This window comes from Leishmania panamensis (assembly GCF_000755165.1).
Source record: "Leishmania panamensis strain MHOM/PA/94/PSC-1 chromosome 15 sequence".
Classification (NCBI taxonomy): domain Eukaryota; phylum Euglenozoa; class Kinetoplastea; order Trypanosomatida; family Trypanosomatidae; genus Leishmania; species Leishmania panamensis.
Genome location: NC_025860.1, coordinates 96832 through 112620, shown reverse-complemented (window position 1 = coordinate 112620; position 15789 = coordinate 96832). Strand labels below are relative to the sequence as shown.

Here is a 15789-nt window from a genome sequence, read left to right as displayed (position 1 = left end):
CCCCGATTATTATTTCGAGGAGGGAGTTACTGGAAAGTCCCTGCGCAGGGTGCGCGTTGGGGTTGCGTGCAGGGAGCACAGAAGGGAGGCGGGGGAACAAGTAAGGGAGGGAGGCGAGTACAAAGAAAAAAAATGGGGTGTCCATTCAGACACACACACACACACAGAGGAAAAGCGGAAAAGGGCGGCGACAGAGAGCACATAGGGCCCCGTAAAGTACGGCTTACCCCCCCCCTTGTGTCGACACTGCTGTTCGCTGCGCAACGGTGATGGAAAATAGAGGAGGAGAAGGGTGAAGGGGTGTTGCCAGCCCCTTTCCTTGTATACCACATTCTTTGTCGTTGGTAATCGCTGTAATGGACCGAGAAGAGGGAAGGAGGGGGACAGGCGGTGGGGCGATACGCGAGAGGGGAAAGAGAAGGGCGCAAAGAACACGAGTTTTCTCACATCCCGGCGCACTCCCTCCCTTTCTTTCCATCTCGAGTGCGCGCCACACCCTCCCTTCCGCTTGTTTCAGTTGCTCCGATCACTTACGTTTGAGTGCGCGTGTTAGCTAACTCGCCTTGATTATGCCTAACGAACGAAAAAAAAACAAAAGAGAACTAAAAAGGGAAGCGAGAAGGGCACCGTGAGAGAAGACACTCACGTAAGCGCCGACTCAGGCGCAAGCGCAGGTGCTTGCATCGATGCGCATGCGCCTGTGTAGGGGTGAGTCGGAGTAACGCTGCATTACAGAGGAATGAAAGCTGTAGGAGTAAGGCTGAAAGAGGGGAGGTGGGGGGAAGGCTAGAGAAATGAGTGAGAGTGGGGGTAAGCGAGAAGAGGAAGGGGGGGTGGAGGGTGAGAGGAGCGCAACTCAAAGTTGCTGGCCCGGTCAGTCGCCCCGTTCTGCCCTCCGCATGAACTTGCAGATGCAAAGAAACTCACCTCTCCACCCCATCCATCCATTACTCCTATTACCCGCGATCCCTACTCTGCCATGCCCTCTCCTTACCTTCCGCTTCGATGCATCCTGCGTCGCTGTCGTCATCAATGTGAGATCACACATGCCTTCCTACGTACCCCCCCCCCCCACACACACAAAAAGCAAAGGCCAGGTGCACACACGGCACGTACGTCCACCACATGGATAGAGAAACAGACAGATGGCAGTGGTTGCACATGAGTGCGGGTGCATCAAACTTCACTTCCAGGTTACGCGTCGCCTCATTAATGTTCCACGCGGTGCGCGTGGACTTTTCCCTTTCCTCCCCCGGCACGCTGTAGCTTCCGTACCCGACCCCGCCCTTACATCATGGGCAACTTAAGGATACCCGATGGCGAGATGAGTGAGAGAGAAAGGGCGGGGGGGGGAATCATGAGAGGGGTGTGTGTGTGTGGAAAGGAAGAGGGATGGGGGAGGAGACGTATCTCTAGGCACGCAACGAGGGGAGGGATGGGGGCTGTCATCGTGTACCAAGTACGCTGTGGGGAGGACGCAATGCATAGGCGGCATGAAGGAGGAGGAAGGAGGCATGTGGCAAGAGAGAGAGACGGGGAAAGGATGAAAGACTTGGAGGGGATCTTGGAAACGATAAACGTACACAAAGACCTGCGCTTTCATGTACCCCAAGATACCACCCACTCTTCACCTGCCGCACACCAACTCACCCATCATCAGCTTGATGTTGCTGCATCTTACTGGATCTTGATCTCAAACAGGCTCTGCTGCTGCGCCAGCGCGCTCGGGTGCTCTTTGCCGTCCGCCTTTGCCTTCATGGCATTCGCCTCGTTCTGCTTCACGAGGTCCTCCGGCGTCCTCTTGAACTCAGACTCCATCAGCCTCGCAATGCAGTAGCCGAGGCGGAACTGCCCGCTCTTCACGCACTCCTTCATCACCCATGTCCACGACTCCTCGTTCGGCTTCACCTTGTTACGGTGCTGCATCTCCTCCATCAGGTCCATCATCGCACAAAACTTGCTCTCGTTATCCACCGGCTTGTCCTGCTTGCTCGGCGCTTCGAAGATCTTCTGCAGTGTCGCGTTGTAGGTCTCCAGGTCCGGCGGGCAGTTCTTCACGTTCATGCTCACCAGCACCTCGCCGGCCTCGTCGTAGTACTGGCACTTCTTCACCTTCTCGATCCACGGCGCCGTGTTCGTGTCCACCTCGTAGCCGAACAGGTCGTACTTCTTTGCTCCACCGGCGGACGCAAAGCGGGCCGCGGCGGCGGTGCAGATAAGCTGGCTAGACAGACGGCGCATGCTTGACGCTTTCTCTTGGACAGGAATAGGAAGGGGCTGCTCTAACCTTTTATGTGAGCCGTGGCGTGACGAGTGGGTCTGTGGAAGTGCAGGGAAGACAACAAGGCGACTGGTGTGCTCAGTTTGCGGATGGGGTTACGTATGGGAATGGAGAGAGAGAGAGAGAGAGAGAGAGAAAGGGCGGTAGAGACAGTGGAGCGCAAAGGTGGATGCGGGAAGGAAAATGCATAAAGACAACGTTGGTCTCTGCTTGGTGTGTCTGCATGGATGTGTGGGCGTACGTCTCAGAGGGTGGTGTTCCTCAGGGCAGACGGGTGCAAAGCTGAGCCAGTTTGGGGCTTCGCGCTTGCTGCTGCCCCCCTTCTTTTACGGCTGCAGAAAGGCTTGTTATCCGTGCACATTGCAGAGAGGTTGGGTGCCGGGAGAAGGAGGAGATAGGACGACGGCGGTGGTCGGTTGTCGTCGCTTCTCCCCACCCACCCTCCCGCCCTCCCGGGTAAGCTGTTAGCGGCGGTAGCACGGTAGTGAGAGGCCGACAAGACAACCCCTTCCGGCGCGCGCCAACTCGTGTTCAGTGGCCATCCTTTTCTTTCCTTCAAGCTAGCTTATCGACGGTAGGCGTACCTCAACGAAGTTTCACAAAATGGCAACAGAAGAAAAAAGCGAGAGAGAGCGATGAGGCACAGCGCAAATGTGCGTGCATCATCACGGCCGGCCGACAAGAGAGAGACACCGCCAACGAAGAAAGGAGCGGGATTAATTGGGTGACGCCGCCATTCACGCGTTTCCGCCGCGCCTCCCCCCCTCTTCTCTCGCCGCTACGCCATTCATTCTGGACTGGGTGAACGCGCAAACGGAGAAGAAAAAACAGCTGGACGAACAGAAGAGAAGGGCCGCGGGAGACGAGTTGAAAGGGTGGCACACACACACACATACACAGATACACCGAGGATACGCAGGCTTTGCGAGGCCCACCAAATAACTCAGTGGTATGCAAAGGTCGGAGGTGGAGAGGACTCACGAGTGGAGCTGTTTTGTTTCCACAGTGCGCCCACTGCCCTGCCGTGCAGCGTAGATGAGGCAACCCCCCCCCCTCGACCCCTGACACCTCACAGGGCCCATCGCATGGGGCAAAGCAGCCGTGGCCACACGCCTCACAGCAGTGCGCCGGTCGCCACCTCGTGCATTCCTCGCGGGCTGGCTCAGCCTCCCCACGCCAGTGGGCAGCGAGGGCCGGCTGAGATGCACTCGAGTCGCGCGGACACCTCGCCCACCCAGGCCCTGACCGCCGACATCAGCAGCGAGACATCGCTCTGACCTCCCCGCGTCGCAGGCGCTTGGCCCTCTCGCCACCACAGGTGTCTCGGCACTGGCAGGGATCGAGGAGCTGCACAGGGCAGGGCCACAGACCCCGGTGTACCACGCACCAGGGTCTGGTGCCCCCCGTCATGAGGACTGACGAGTGGAGTGAGAAAGCAAGAACGATGGGAGAAGCGAATGCAAGTGACCTGTACTAGTGGTGACAGCGTTCGGCCAGTGCCTCCTCTCAGATGTTGAATCGGTTGTCGTGGGTCTGGTACACTTTTCCCTCCGCTGCAAGCGTCCGCATCGCCGTGCGCACGTCGCCATGAGTGAAGCTGTAGCGCTGCGCTGCCATGGTTAGCTCATCCATCGACATGCCTGCCCCACTGCTTCCATGCTGCTTGATGAAGGAGACGAGGAGGTCCGTCAGCAACACTTTGTTGTCGCCTCCAGGCAGCATATTGTGCATGCCAACCGCCGAGGCCGTGTTCTGCACTGAGGCCCCACTGTGCTGGGTACGCTTGTTGCCCTGTGTCAGGCGGAAGTGCGTCAGAATGGCGTCCAACATGTGGTAGTTCATCTCGTTGCTGTCCGCCATGCTCACCACGGTACCCGTGACGATTGGGGTCTGCTGCCACACATTCACTGTGCCAGACGCCCGGACGTGCGCGTTCAGGGGAATGGGCTCCTGGACCCTGTCCGCATCAATCCACTGGCGCACGACGAGCATGCCCGTGTTGTCGGTGATTCGGTACCCAAAGTGTTTGGCGGTGATGGCGCCACCACCAGAGGCCATGTTGGCGTTCTCGTAGCCCACCACACGGCCTACGACAATCGCTTGCGTCACCTCGCGGCCGTCCACGACCATCACGCCGCCACCGACGCTCTGAGCCTCCAGCATTTGCTTAATGGTGAGCGGGCGAATCGGATGCATGCGACGTTGCGGCTGCTGGCTGCCGCTGTTGTTCGAGGTTGCTACACCCCCGCCAAAGTTGCTGCCAGGGGTCGGCGCAAGCATTATGTGCGCGGGTGTCTGCGGTTTGTGTGGCGCTGCGGGCGCGAGTCACGTGAGGAGAGAGAGATCGAGCGAGCAACTTGCGCAGCTTCAGCGGTTAGTCACGGACACCAGCGAGAAGGAAAACGAAAAATACCTGTGGTTGTCTATATGCGGATTCTCAGCACAGCAACTGTGAACGCGGAATGCCCGGGGTGGAGGAGGAGGGAGGGAAGGAGGGGGCAACGATAGGAATGCAGCCTTATGTGCACTTTTCTGTTGTCGATCTCGCCAAAAATGAGTGTAAACACTTGTCTGTCACTCTCCTGAGTTGTATATTCGTTTCACGTGCGTGTGTGTGTGTGTGTGTGTGTGCCAGTAAGTGCGTGCTTGTGATGCAAGTCGTCCGCAGGGTAGGGTGGCAGGGAAAAAGAAGGTGAAGCAGAAACTACGAAATTTGAGGAACGAGAGAAGAGTGAATGGGTGGGGGCAGTGGCGAGCAATGAAGGCGAAAGGATGAGTGTGGAAGGCACAGCACTGCAGCGGTTCCCCTATTCCTCACTATGCAGCGTGTTCTATGAGTACCTTTCTGCGTGAATGCGCAAGCGCTTCTATGTATACCTCAGTGGGCGGGTGTATGAGGATGGGGCCCTTGTTGAGTAGATGCACGCTTCCCTCCAGTGCGTTTCTCTCTCTCTCGGTGCACCAGTACGAGTGGGTGAGATGCACTGAGAGAGTGTTGTGTGGCGAGATGAGGGAGACGGAGAGAGCAGCTTGCGCTACAGGTTGATTTATGTTTCCCTTTCTAGTTTCCCAAGGACAGTGGTGGCCGTGATGATAGCTCCACACCCCACGCCCACGAGAGTGCATGAAACGATGGATGGAGATGGAGGTATTGAGATGATAGACACGGAGGTGAGCGAGAAGGGCAGGGAAAAGACGAGTGGTAGCGCAGCGATGGTGATGAACGATTAGGGAAGGGTGGGGAAGCCCACAACAGCAGAGAACTGTGCTCTCCACATCTGGCCTACCCACCCCCATCTCCTCCCGCGTGAACTGCCAGAGCTGCACGTAGTTCTTTGCGTGGTTGTCTCTCTCTCTCTCTCTCTCTCGGTGTCTCTGCGAGTGGGGAAAGTGGTCAGGAAAAAGGGGGAGGTGGGGGAGTAGTCCCCCAGAGAGCGAGAGAAGGAAAGAGAAACGGCGACGGTGCTCAACACACCGCTTGACCCCACGTGGGATGCGCCAGTGCAGGGTACATACGCGACAAAGGAGATCAGCTGAAGGGAGGAGAGATGCGCGAGAGATGAGAGAAGGCCCATCGCACACACACACACACACACAACTGCACACAAGCTTGCTCTCGTTCAGTATTGTACATACACTAAGATTTACATGAGAGAAAAAATGCCGTGATGTCATCACGTAGATCAGCATAGACACTCACAAGCCTGTGCCGGTGGGCTTGTGCGACTGCGTACAGGGGTAGCCTAAATGGCAGGACAGCGGTAGAGGTACGGTAGTCCTTGTGTCCGCTCCTTAGACTGCTGAAGCTGACGCAGAATACGTCCCGGCTGTACGCCTTGCGCAGAGCCATCAGCGACGCCGTCAGCACTACTGTAAGGCATAGGTATTGCATCCGCGCTTACCTTCACGACTAGAGGCTCTGGAATTGCCGGAGGGTCCACCGCTGCGGGGGAAGGTGACGCTGCACTACCGCTAATGCCTCCGCCACCGCCCTTAACTGCCGTAGTCTCGTACGCCTGTTGCAGCAACGTGGACTCCGTCACGTTGACGTGGCCTTCCAAGGCGCACCGCTGCAATACACGTGCAAGGCTGTGCCGCGTGTGAATCTTCCGCAGCGACGGCGAGGCGGCAAACAGGCGTTCGGCCAGGGCGAGGGCGTCACAGCTTATCGCCTTCTTCAGCAGTCGGGCACGACCATTACTGCTGGTGTCCCAGTCGTGCTTGTGCACTGCCAGTGTCTCCGGAAGCGCGGCTCGAGCCCCCACAGCGGTGGCACCACCACCACCTTGCGGCTGCTGCTGCTTGCTGCGGAGAATGAGCTGTGCCTCGGACGGGGTCACAACCGAGTTGAGATCGTCGTGCTCGTCGGTTGTCGCGCGACGGATGTCTTCGACGGACCAGTTGTTCGCCCTTGCAATTTCCTCTACGCGATCCCGCATCACGCCAAGCGCCTCCGCGACCTCAAAGTCAGTGATAAACTTCTCGTAGTCGAGGTTTTCGGCGAAGTCGAGGAGGTCACGGTCGAAATCGAGCTCGTCGTCCATCGCCTCTTCCTCCGTCATGGCCCACTTCGGTTTACGGTAAGACGATACCACTGCTGCAGTGCCCGTGGCTTTGAGTGTAGCCGTCACGTGTGCTTCCATCGACTTGTGCATGTTGTACGGCGGTGCGCCGGCGTTCTCTAAGTTGACAGCGATGACAGACACCTGCTGCTGCTGTCCCCCCCGCTTGCGCTTCTCCGCCTCTCGCATCCTGGCAGATCGTTGCGCCGCCTCCACCTCAAGCTGCCGGTCAACGTCCTTCATTGTTTTCATCTGTCGTGCAAAACTGCGCAGCCAGCGGCGGTGGCGCGAGAGGGCTTGCGATGACTTTGTTTGACGCTGCCGCTGGTTTGCCGCGCGCAATGCCTCCTGCTCAGCGTGGGTGTCGCGACTCTCCTTGGATGGACCGTAGCCGATGGGATTGCCGGTGGGGTTCGAGGGAACAAACGGGGGAAATGATGAGTCGCTGTGGCGGTAACTATCGCTACCGCCAGCGCCGGCGGCACCGGCTGCCGAACCGAGGTTTGACGGTCGCTTGCAGAGCAAGATACCCTTGTAGTTTTCTACAGCAAAATGCGAGGTGTAGCCGGACTGCGCGTACATCGCCGGCGGGTGGCTCACAATGACGTCTTTGTAGGCCTCCATCTTGGAGACTTGTGCGTGTGTGCGTGTGTATGTGAGTATGTGGGTCAGTACGGTCAAGGGCGTGTCTATGCGGGTGCTGTACAAGGAAGATGGAAGGGAGAGGGAGTGAGTGAGTGATGTATGGACGCACACGCACTCACTCACCTGCAAGAGCAACACAACACACAACAGCAGCACGTGACTGCAGCGGACTTGAGAAAAGGGCGAAGCACAGCAAAAAAAAAAAAAGCAAAAAAGTAACCGAAGTGACACTGAAAATCGTGGGCGCGGACGGCGAAGAGGCAGCGGCGAATAAGACGGGCACACAACCAACACACGCAGACACACAGGCGGGGGTAGCGGCTCGTCGGGAGGCCACCTCAAGAGAGACGGAGGGAGGAGGAAGGCAGACTTTGAAGGCCATAGAGGCGCGGGAGGTGACGCAGCGGGCGTGTTAAGTGGAACAGGCAAGATGGTATCAATCGCACAAGTGGGCGGCAGGAGGGAGAGAAAGAATGATGAAGCAACCCAAGCAGCGATACAGGCGCGTCCACTAACCCCTTATGCGCTATGTACGGGCTGATACACGGTAACGGGGGGACTGCTTCCACCACCACCATCTCATCTACCTCTTCGCATCCGGAAGAGAGGGAGGGCAAGAGAGACAAGCTACGCGAGGAGGCACCCGTCGTGCCCATCTTGCAGAAGTCCTTTTTCCTCCGCTTCGTCACACACACACACAGAGGACTGGCTCTGTTGTGCGTGGAGGCGTGCCATGCATCGGGGCATCGGCCAGTGGATATGCCGCTGTCGCAGACGCTTTCACTAACCACTTTGGCTGCCTTCCTTTCGGGGGTTCGTGGGGAGAGGGGATCCGAGAAGGGGATGCCTGACCAGCCCATCGAATGGGAGAGAGAAGAGGAGGTCAAACCTCAAAGACGGCCCGCGTGCATGAGGGGGCACTTGACACAACGACAGAAAAAAGCCAAACGAAAATGAAAAAAAAAGGAACATGAGAAAACGCAGCCAACGAGAGAGAGGGGGGAGAGGAGGCAGACCGAGACGGGGGATCGCGGAGGAGTCCGAGGAGCGCGTCATTCAAGGCCTGGCCGCCACCTCCCTCTCTCTGTTTGTGCGGACCTGCACATCTAGTCGGGGATAGAGAAGTACTGTACATCAATTTCCACTTTCGCTTATATTCATGCCGCTCTGACAGGAGGACATGTAGGCCTCGTCAGCGACCAAGCCGGCGCCACCGCCACCACCGCCTCGTTATCCAGCAATGGATTTCCCAGCAGTCACGCAATGGTGAACAACGGGTGAGAGCAGGGAAAAGGGAGGGGGTGGCAGCATTGTTTTCGTCTTCTGCGCCAATTCCCATCACCCATGGCAACAATGAGAGCGTCTCTGCAAGCTGTCGACGCGGTCGTCATCCTCATGCCACGTGCATTGGTAGTGTCGTCAGTGTAGCCAGCCTGGTTCTTCTCCTGCCCTGCCGCCACTGTCGTCCAAAACTCTAAAAGTGTTCCTTCATCAGGAGGCTGGCCCATCGCGAGGAGAGAAGAAGCGGTAGAGTTACACCCTTCGTGCACTCCACCTGCAGGAGCAGCTGCACATCCGTCATAAACTCGTGCTCGCTGATTTCTCTCTCAGATGTCTTTGCCACCGCTGCAGACCCCGCTGCTGTCGGTGCAGGGGCATTGCTGCCGACAGCGTAAACTGTCGGACTTAATAGCCGGCCCAATGCAGCACATTCATCGATTGTGAGGGTCATTTCATCTTCGATGAAAATTGTCGCATCAGCATTGACGTCCCCCTCCGCCGTGGCGATGCGGGTGTCCAACTCACCTTCACGCACTCGCCGCAGAGCTGCAAGGCAATGGAATGCTCGCCGCACTCGCTCCTCCGTAGCGTCGGCACGTTTACCGACGCCCACAAGGAGGCGCATCAAGGAGGACAAGAGAGGAACCATTTCTGGTGGTGTTGACGCCGCAGCGTCAGGAGACGCGGGTGGGTTTGGAAGAATGTGTCCCAGCAAGATTCGCCACAGCGCATAGCAACGCTGCATGTCCTCGGACTGACTCCACGAGTTATCACCGCACCACCCGCGCCACCACCACTCTACGAGCGCCCACGCCGCCGGCATCTCGCTCGGCGAGGAACGCGGAGTCGTGACGAGAGACGGCAAAGGCGGCGTCGTTGTCGTGCAGAAGGTGGCGTGCTGTGCCAGCACGCAAGCAGGCAGAGTGGCTATGGTGCGCCGCACGGCGCCGGAGCTCGGCATCGCAGTGCACACTCGCACGCACTGAGGAGTCTGCATTGACCCACGCTCGGGTTGCCTACTACCGACACGAGTGGTTGGGTCGCAGAAGTTTGCACAAAAACAGCAGCGCTGAAGCGCGAGGTTTTGCAGCCAGAGCTCCACGTCAACCATCACCACCGGTTTGGCCGCCGCTGCTGTGGTGGCTGCCTCGGCCACCGCCGCTGCAGACAGTTGCTTCACGTCTGCTGTGGTGAGAAATGGAAAGTGCTGCTCTGCAGAGGGGCGGCAGGGGCAGCTAGTCAGCAGGTACGCATCGAGCGAGGGGTCGGGCAGCGCAGGAGGCCCTGAAGATGCTGAGGAAGTCGCTGGTCGGGCCAGCAGCGCTGCTGGCGCCGGGGTTTTTGCTTCGTGAGCACCTATCAAATACTTCGCCTTCGCTGCCAGATCGGCAGATACGTCGGGGAGGAAGCGCCAGAGCCGTTGCAGCTGATACACAAGGAGGCCACGCTCGAAGGTCTCCACAGGAATCATGATATTTGGTTTGGCGGGGCGAACAGAGTTCAGTAGCAGATCCAGCTGGCCGCATCGCCACGGGCTCGGCCGCGGCAGATTTGTGGCGTCGTGATTGTCGGAGCCTAATACGATCTGAGGGCCGTCGGCGAGTTCGTCAAGGCTGCGCGGTCGTCGCGTGCGTGGCACAGTTGATACTGGGGCCGCTGGATGCAGGCCAAGGACCTCGTGGTACAGTAGCTCCAACCAAGCCTCAGCACCGTCGCGCGTGGCACGCACCATCTGCTGGGGCTTCTGCAAAAGAACCGCGACGCGTGCGAGGGGCGCCGGTGCGTTGATAGCGTGCTCGAGGAGGAGCTGCACGACTGATGGAATGTGCTCCTCCGCCATAATCTTGGCTTCCGATTTAAGGGCCACCGCATCCTTCGCCGCACCTGTGTTGCTGCCCCCAGCGGATTCGCTCTCGTCTGGGACGAGCGGCACCTGCTGCAGTACCTGCGGTGCGTTTGTGGCTGAGGAGGCAACGCCGGCGAGGTTGTGCAGAGAGCGACTTGCGAAATGCCGCACCGCCACCTCCGCTGTGACGGCTGTCACCTGCGGCCAGTACACCTCCCCTAGCTTGGCGGAGAGCATGGAGCTCGCACTTCTTGCGTCCACGCGGTTCATGGAGTCGATCAGGGCCCGTGCCACCTCGGCGGAGAGACGTGGTACGATCCTGAGTAGTTCTTCTCCAATGTTCTCCCCGCTGTCCACAAATGCAGAGGTGAAGGGGTCAAAGAGTGCGGGCGTCTCTATCCGATGGTGGCGTTCGATGCTGTCGCAGAGGAGGCGCACCGACGCCGTGAGCTGGCCAAGACACACGTCCACCGAGAACCGAAGCAGAAGAGCGAGACAGTCCTCGAGAGAGGCGATGGTGTAAGCCGTGTACGCTGCAATCGCCTCCTTTGCCCGTGTGTAGCTCTGATCGATACTGGTGAACCAGGCCGTGGTACTGAGCATCGCTGCAGCTGGTGGTGCGGCAGGGCGCACCGGGTGCGCAACTCCGTCCATAAATACCTCTTCCGCAACAAGGCGGTACAGCTGCTCCGAGTACTGCAGGACGACAGCCCACACCTCCGCTTCCGCCATGAGTGCGTCCCTAGCGGCAGCGCCTACGGCCCCGCCTGGGAGTGCCCCGCTCTGCCTAAAGGGTTCTAGTGCCGGTGAGGCGGGCAGAGTGCCCAGGAAGGCCTTATTTGTCTTCTTCAGGCGGACGCAGGTCGCCTCCGTCAGGCGGTAGTCCCCCAGACGGAAGGGTTCTGCCAGCTGTCGCGGTGCCAGGGATTCATTTGTGAGTACACGGCCAGCAGCAGGCCGACAGAGAAGCCGTAGCTGCGTTATCAGCTCATTAACAGTCCGCGCACGTGCCTCAGCGCACTCCTGCTGCGGATCGTTCACGTGGGGCTGCCAGGTGGCGGCGGCGCGCCAGATCGCCGTGCCCAGGCTTGTGGGGTCCAGTTGGCAGTCGCCGGAGCTAGTCGACAGCGTCGTGGAGTCGCTCACATCCTGTATGTGCACAAAGAAGAGCGCACGCGGGAGCCCCTTGTCCTCAAGCATTTTGATGGCTGTCGCCGCTGAGGGCTCAGCGACCCGAGACATGGCTGACATGCTTGCGCGCCGTTGGAGGGCGTTTGCACGGTCCAGGTCCGTGGCAACGTTGGTGTTCACACTCGCCGTTGGCTTGTCGCGGCGTTTCGCAGAGTGGCGGAACGAAGCCGTGGAGCTGAGTAGCACCCCGGTGAGATTATCAACACTTCCACGGTCCTTGCGGACCACCACAGCCGCCGCCCAGTCCTTGCGCTGGCGCTGCTGCTGCGCGTGCTGCTGTTTGAGCTCGATGCGCAGCCGCTCCACGCTCCAGGTGTGCATACAGAGAGATGGCGTCGCCGTCACGGTGGGCGTGGCACCGGGGAGCGACGGTGAGGGGAGTGCACCCGAGAGGCCGCCCTGACGGAAGCTAGTGGGCCGCGCCGGTGAAAGCTCTTTGGCCATCGACGGAGGCCCGCAGCTCTGAATGTCTTCCGCGGATGGGTTGTACACGGGATGGGTGTATTCTTGTCCCACAGAGCGCAACAGCACGCCGCCGACGACAGCCGAGAGGTTGCTGAGGTCATCCTCACAATCGTCGCCGCTGGACCGCTGCGCCGCCGCTGGGTCTGTTGCAAACGATGCCGCCTTGAGCCGCCGCTGGCGTGTCGGCAGATCGTAGACAAGGAAGGTTGCCAGGACACTAAGAGGCGGCATCGCAATCGCGGCTTGTAGCTCTTCCACCATGGCCGACACAGCCTGCTCCTCCGCGCCTGCCACAGTCTTGGCAGGTCGGTTGCCTCTGGAGCGCGCCGGCCCAGGCGACCCCCCTTTTGTCCCCTTTGCAGACGGAGATAAGCGCTGCTTGCTCGACTCAGCCGCCGCTGCGGTGGCCGCCGCTGCCTGCTGCTCGGCGGCTCGCCGACGACCCTCTATTTCAATTAGCTCCGTCTCCGCTGTCGCCGTTGCCTGCCTCAGACGCCACGCTAGCACCTCGGTGAAGGAAGTGGTCTCAGGGAAACCAACGAGAAAAAGCGTGCGAAGGGGCGCAGACGCCAACGGGGCGAAGCTGGGCTGCTTGCTGTCCTCTTCTGTGGCGATCGAGCCGGTAGCGGTGGCGGTTACCGGTGGTTTCGGCGCCCACGACGGCATGAGATCACCAGCCAGAACTCCCAAGTTGTGGCGATGCACTCGCACGACTTCCCGTACGACGGCGTCGATCAGCTGCTCGTTTTCGCGCCTGCCCTCCGGGGACGACGCAGTAACCCGCTGACCGGCGCGGGATGCGGCGCCGCTACTGGTTCCCGGACCGATGGTGGGGGCAACCCCCTGAGATGCGCCACTACCGAGAGCAGGGTTGCTGCTGCCAGCCGAAGAGTGCAGTTGCGCCCGCTGCGAACGCCCTGCAGAGCCGCTTCGCTTTGCGTCGCCGCCCGCGGAACTCAGCGCACCGTTGCTGAGCAGCGTACGCGGGGTGACGTACGTGGCTACCGCGCCCCCCTCGACCAACGCGGGGTCGCTGCCCTCGACACCGATTTCACTCACGGCAAAGAGGGAGAGGAGGTCCTCTGGCGATGCGGCGGCGGAGGACACGGTGGAGGAAACATCTGCCGCGGTGGCTTCAGAGCCTTCTCCAGTCACAGGCGAGTATTGGCGCAATGAGGTGAGCCGGCGATGCGGCGACTGTGATGAAGGGGGCTGCTGCTGGTGGTGCAATTTGCGCTGCACGCACATGTCAATCGTGTCAGCCAGCAGCCGGGCCCCGCTGAGGTCGTCGCCATAGACGAAGCACGCTGCCGGCGGCATCCGTTGTGTCCACCCTGGCAGTAGTTCCGCACGGCAAGGAATGCCAGAGACATCCGCATTACCCTGGGCGGCCATTAGAGTGGGGCGGTTGGCCTCGTCAGCGGACAGCCGCACAACCTCCTCGGCGGCCTTGCGCTGGCGCGCCACTTCTGCCTGCAGCTTCGCCAGGACACACGCCACGGACTCCGCTTGCGCTCGCACAGCCTCCTGCGTGTCGGCCTCAGTTGCCGATGCGATGCACTTCGCCGCTTCGAGGTGCAGGTTAGCGCTGAGCGCCTGCTGTGAAAGCTGCTGCTGCACCTCTGCACTCTTCGAGGCTGGGAAGTCAGCGACTTCGCTGTCGATGTCGGCAGCCCCGTCATCGCCGCGCCGCGTGCTCTCCACTGCGGCGGTTGACAACGACGTAGGAAAGACCAATTGTTCTACCCACTGCCTCCACTGCGTAACGGCCAGGTCTTGGTGCAGCCGATATACAGACCTCCCGCCAAACCCAGTGGCAGGCAGGTGTCGATTGTCGGACACCTCCATGGCCAACTTCACTAGCCCTCGCGCCACCCCTGCACACCATACTGCTGCCTCTTGACGCTTGCGCTCCCGCCGCTCCGGCGCGGTGAGCACCAGCGAGAGTGCCACCATGCTGCTTGACGGTGACGCGGAGAGCAGCTGGTTGTGTTCCTTCGTGCAGCACTGTCGGTGGTCCGCAGCAGCCTTCAACGTGCGCTCCGCTCGGCGTTGCTGCGCGCGGTCGCTCTTGCTCTTCTCACTCGCTCGCAAGGTGGCATCGACAACGTCACTCACGAGCAATGCCTTGTCGTCTGCAGTCGCATGATCAGCGCGTGAGGTGTTCGCGACAGCACCAGCTGTTAACGATGCAGGAGCACAGCTCAATGGCTGCTGCTTCTCTGCAGTGGTCGCCAGCCGAGCCAACCTGTCCAGGCGTGCTTGTTGTTTCTCCTCCTTGGCTGCACGGATAGAGCGAATATAGTCCGCATTGTTGTGTGCTGCCGAGGGGGCGAAGGACGGCGGTGTTGTGATGGGGGGATCCACGTCCAGGCCGAGGCGGCGCAGCTTCTCGTCCATCTCGTCGAGATCAGCCGCCATCCGCGCGGCTGACCCTCCCGTAGAGGCGCGCATCCTTTTTGCTGGTGATGATCTCTTTATTTTTCCTTCTCGTCTTGCAACTCTTCTTCACGGTCTCCTCTTCGGCTGTTGGTGTCCAAAAGATACTCTCGCGGCTTTACGTGAGACTGTCGTGGGCGGGGGACGGCGGTAGAGTGAGTGAGTGTGTGTGTGTGTGTGTGTGGGGGGGGGCGTGGTTGCCCTGTGACCTAGCGCAGCAATCTTCTCTTTTGGGGGTTCTTGCCTTCTACGGTGAAAGGCGACACGCAAACACACACGCAGACCGCACTGGAGGCCCTACCAAAGAGATGAGAGAGGGAAGAGGAGGGGGGAGGGAGGATGGACCACACTATTGCTCCACGGAAGGAGAGAGCAGGAGGAGATGGACATCAGAGGGATGAGGGAGGGGACCAAGGCCTAGGGTAGACGAACTGCGAAGCTTATTATTATTATTGGCAACAGTGGTGGGTCGATTCTGCGCGCACAGCGTTGGCACTCTTTTTTCTCAGCTAGCACAACCCCTACGAAGGGTGGGTTTGCCTCGGCGTGTCAAAATAGGGCAGCGTGGCTGAGATACGCGCCTGCGCCCGTAAACAGTTGCCCAGTACTATCCCTTTCCTTAGCCCCCCCTCTCCCACTCCCCTACCCACGCGCCAGCCAGTGAGCCAATAAGGCGAGGAGGCGTGCGCAACGGAGGAAGGTCTGACAGAGTTTCTGACGTCTTTGGACGCTGAGGGTTACCAAAAGGAGGAACCTGGTTGAGGGGGAAAAGGGGGAGGGCCTTGGGTGCTGAGGCGGTGATGATCGTGGTGGCGGCGTTCAGCAGTAACGGTTGGCCGCATGCAACTGTGATTCACACCCACACGCGAGTAGAGGTTGGCAGTATAAGCATCGCTGCACTGTCACGGCGACGGCACACGTGCGCGAGGAAAGGGAAAAGAAGCCGAAGAAAAAAAAGACAAGAGGATGCCCACAGGAGGAAAACAGATCAGGCAATGCACACAAGGAGGGAGACAGCAGCGCACAGATGCGCCGTGAAATCGCAGTCGGCAGGACGCAGCCGCCCGTGTGTTGGAACT

General features: G+C 59.8%; 4 protein-coding genes across 4 annotated transcripts, besides 1 other annotated feature; all 4 read right to left on the bottom strand.

The window, feature by feature from the left end:
• Positions 1-1677: 1677 nt before the first annotated feature.
• Positions 1678-2241, bottom strand: LPMP_150320 (ribonucleoprotein p18, mitochondrial precursor, putative; the record flags this gene model as incomplete). The annotated part of the gene is made up of 1 exon (XM_010699107.1): positions 1678-2241. The coding sequence occupies one exon, from the start codon at positions 2239-2241 to the stop codon at positions 1678-1680; it is 564 nt and encodes a 187-aa protein (XP_010697409.1).
• Positions 2242-3335: 1094 nt separating this feature from the next.
• Positions 3336-3691: a repeat region.
• A 96-nt stretch (positions 3692-3787) lies between these two features.
• LPMP_150310 (replication Factor A 28 kDa subunit, putative) lies at positions 3788-4561 on the bottom strand (the record flags this gene model as incomplete). The annotated part of the gene is made up of 1 exon (XM_010699106.1): positions 3788-4561. One exon carries the CDS (start codon positions 4559-4561, stop codon positions 3788-3790), a length of 774 nt encoding a protein of 257 aa, XP_010697408.1.
• Positions 4562-6024: 1463 nt separating this feature from the next.
• On the bottom strand, positions 6025-7467 carry LPMP_150300 (hypothetical protein; the record flags this gene model as incomplete). The annotated part of the gene is made up of 1 exon (XM_010699105.1): positions 6025-7467. One exon carries the CDS (start codon positions 7465-7467, stop codon positions 6025-6027), a length of 1443 nt encoding a protein of 480 aa, XP_010697407.1.
• A 1495-nt stretch (positions 7468-8962) lies between these two features.
• LPMP_150290 (hypothetical protein) lies at positions 8963-14725 on the bottom strand (the record flags this gene model as incomplete). The annotated part of the gene is made up of 1 exon (XM_010699104.1): positions 8963-14725. One exon carries the CDS (start codon positions 14723-14725, stop codon positions 8963-8965), a length of 5763 nt encoding a protein of 1920 aa, XP_010697406.1.
• Between the last annotated feature and the right edge of the window lie 1064 nt (positions 14726-15789).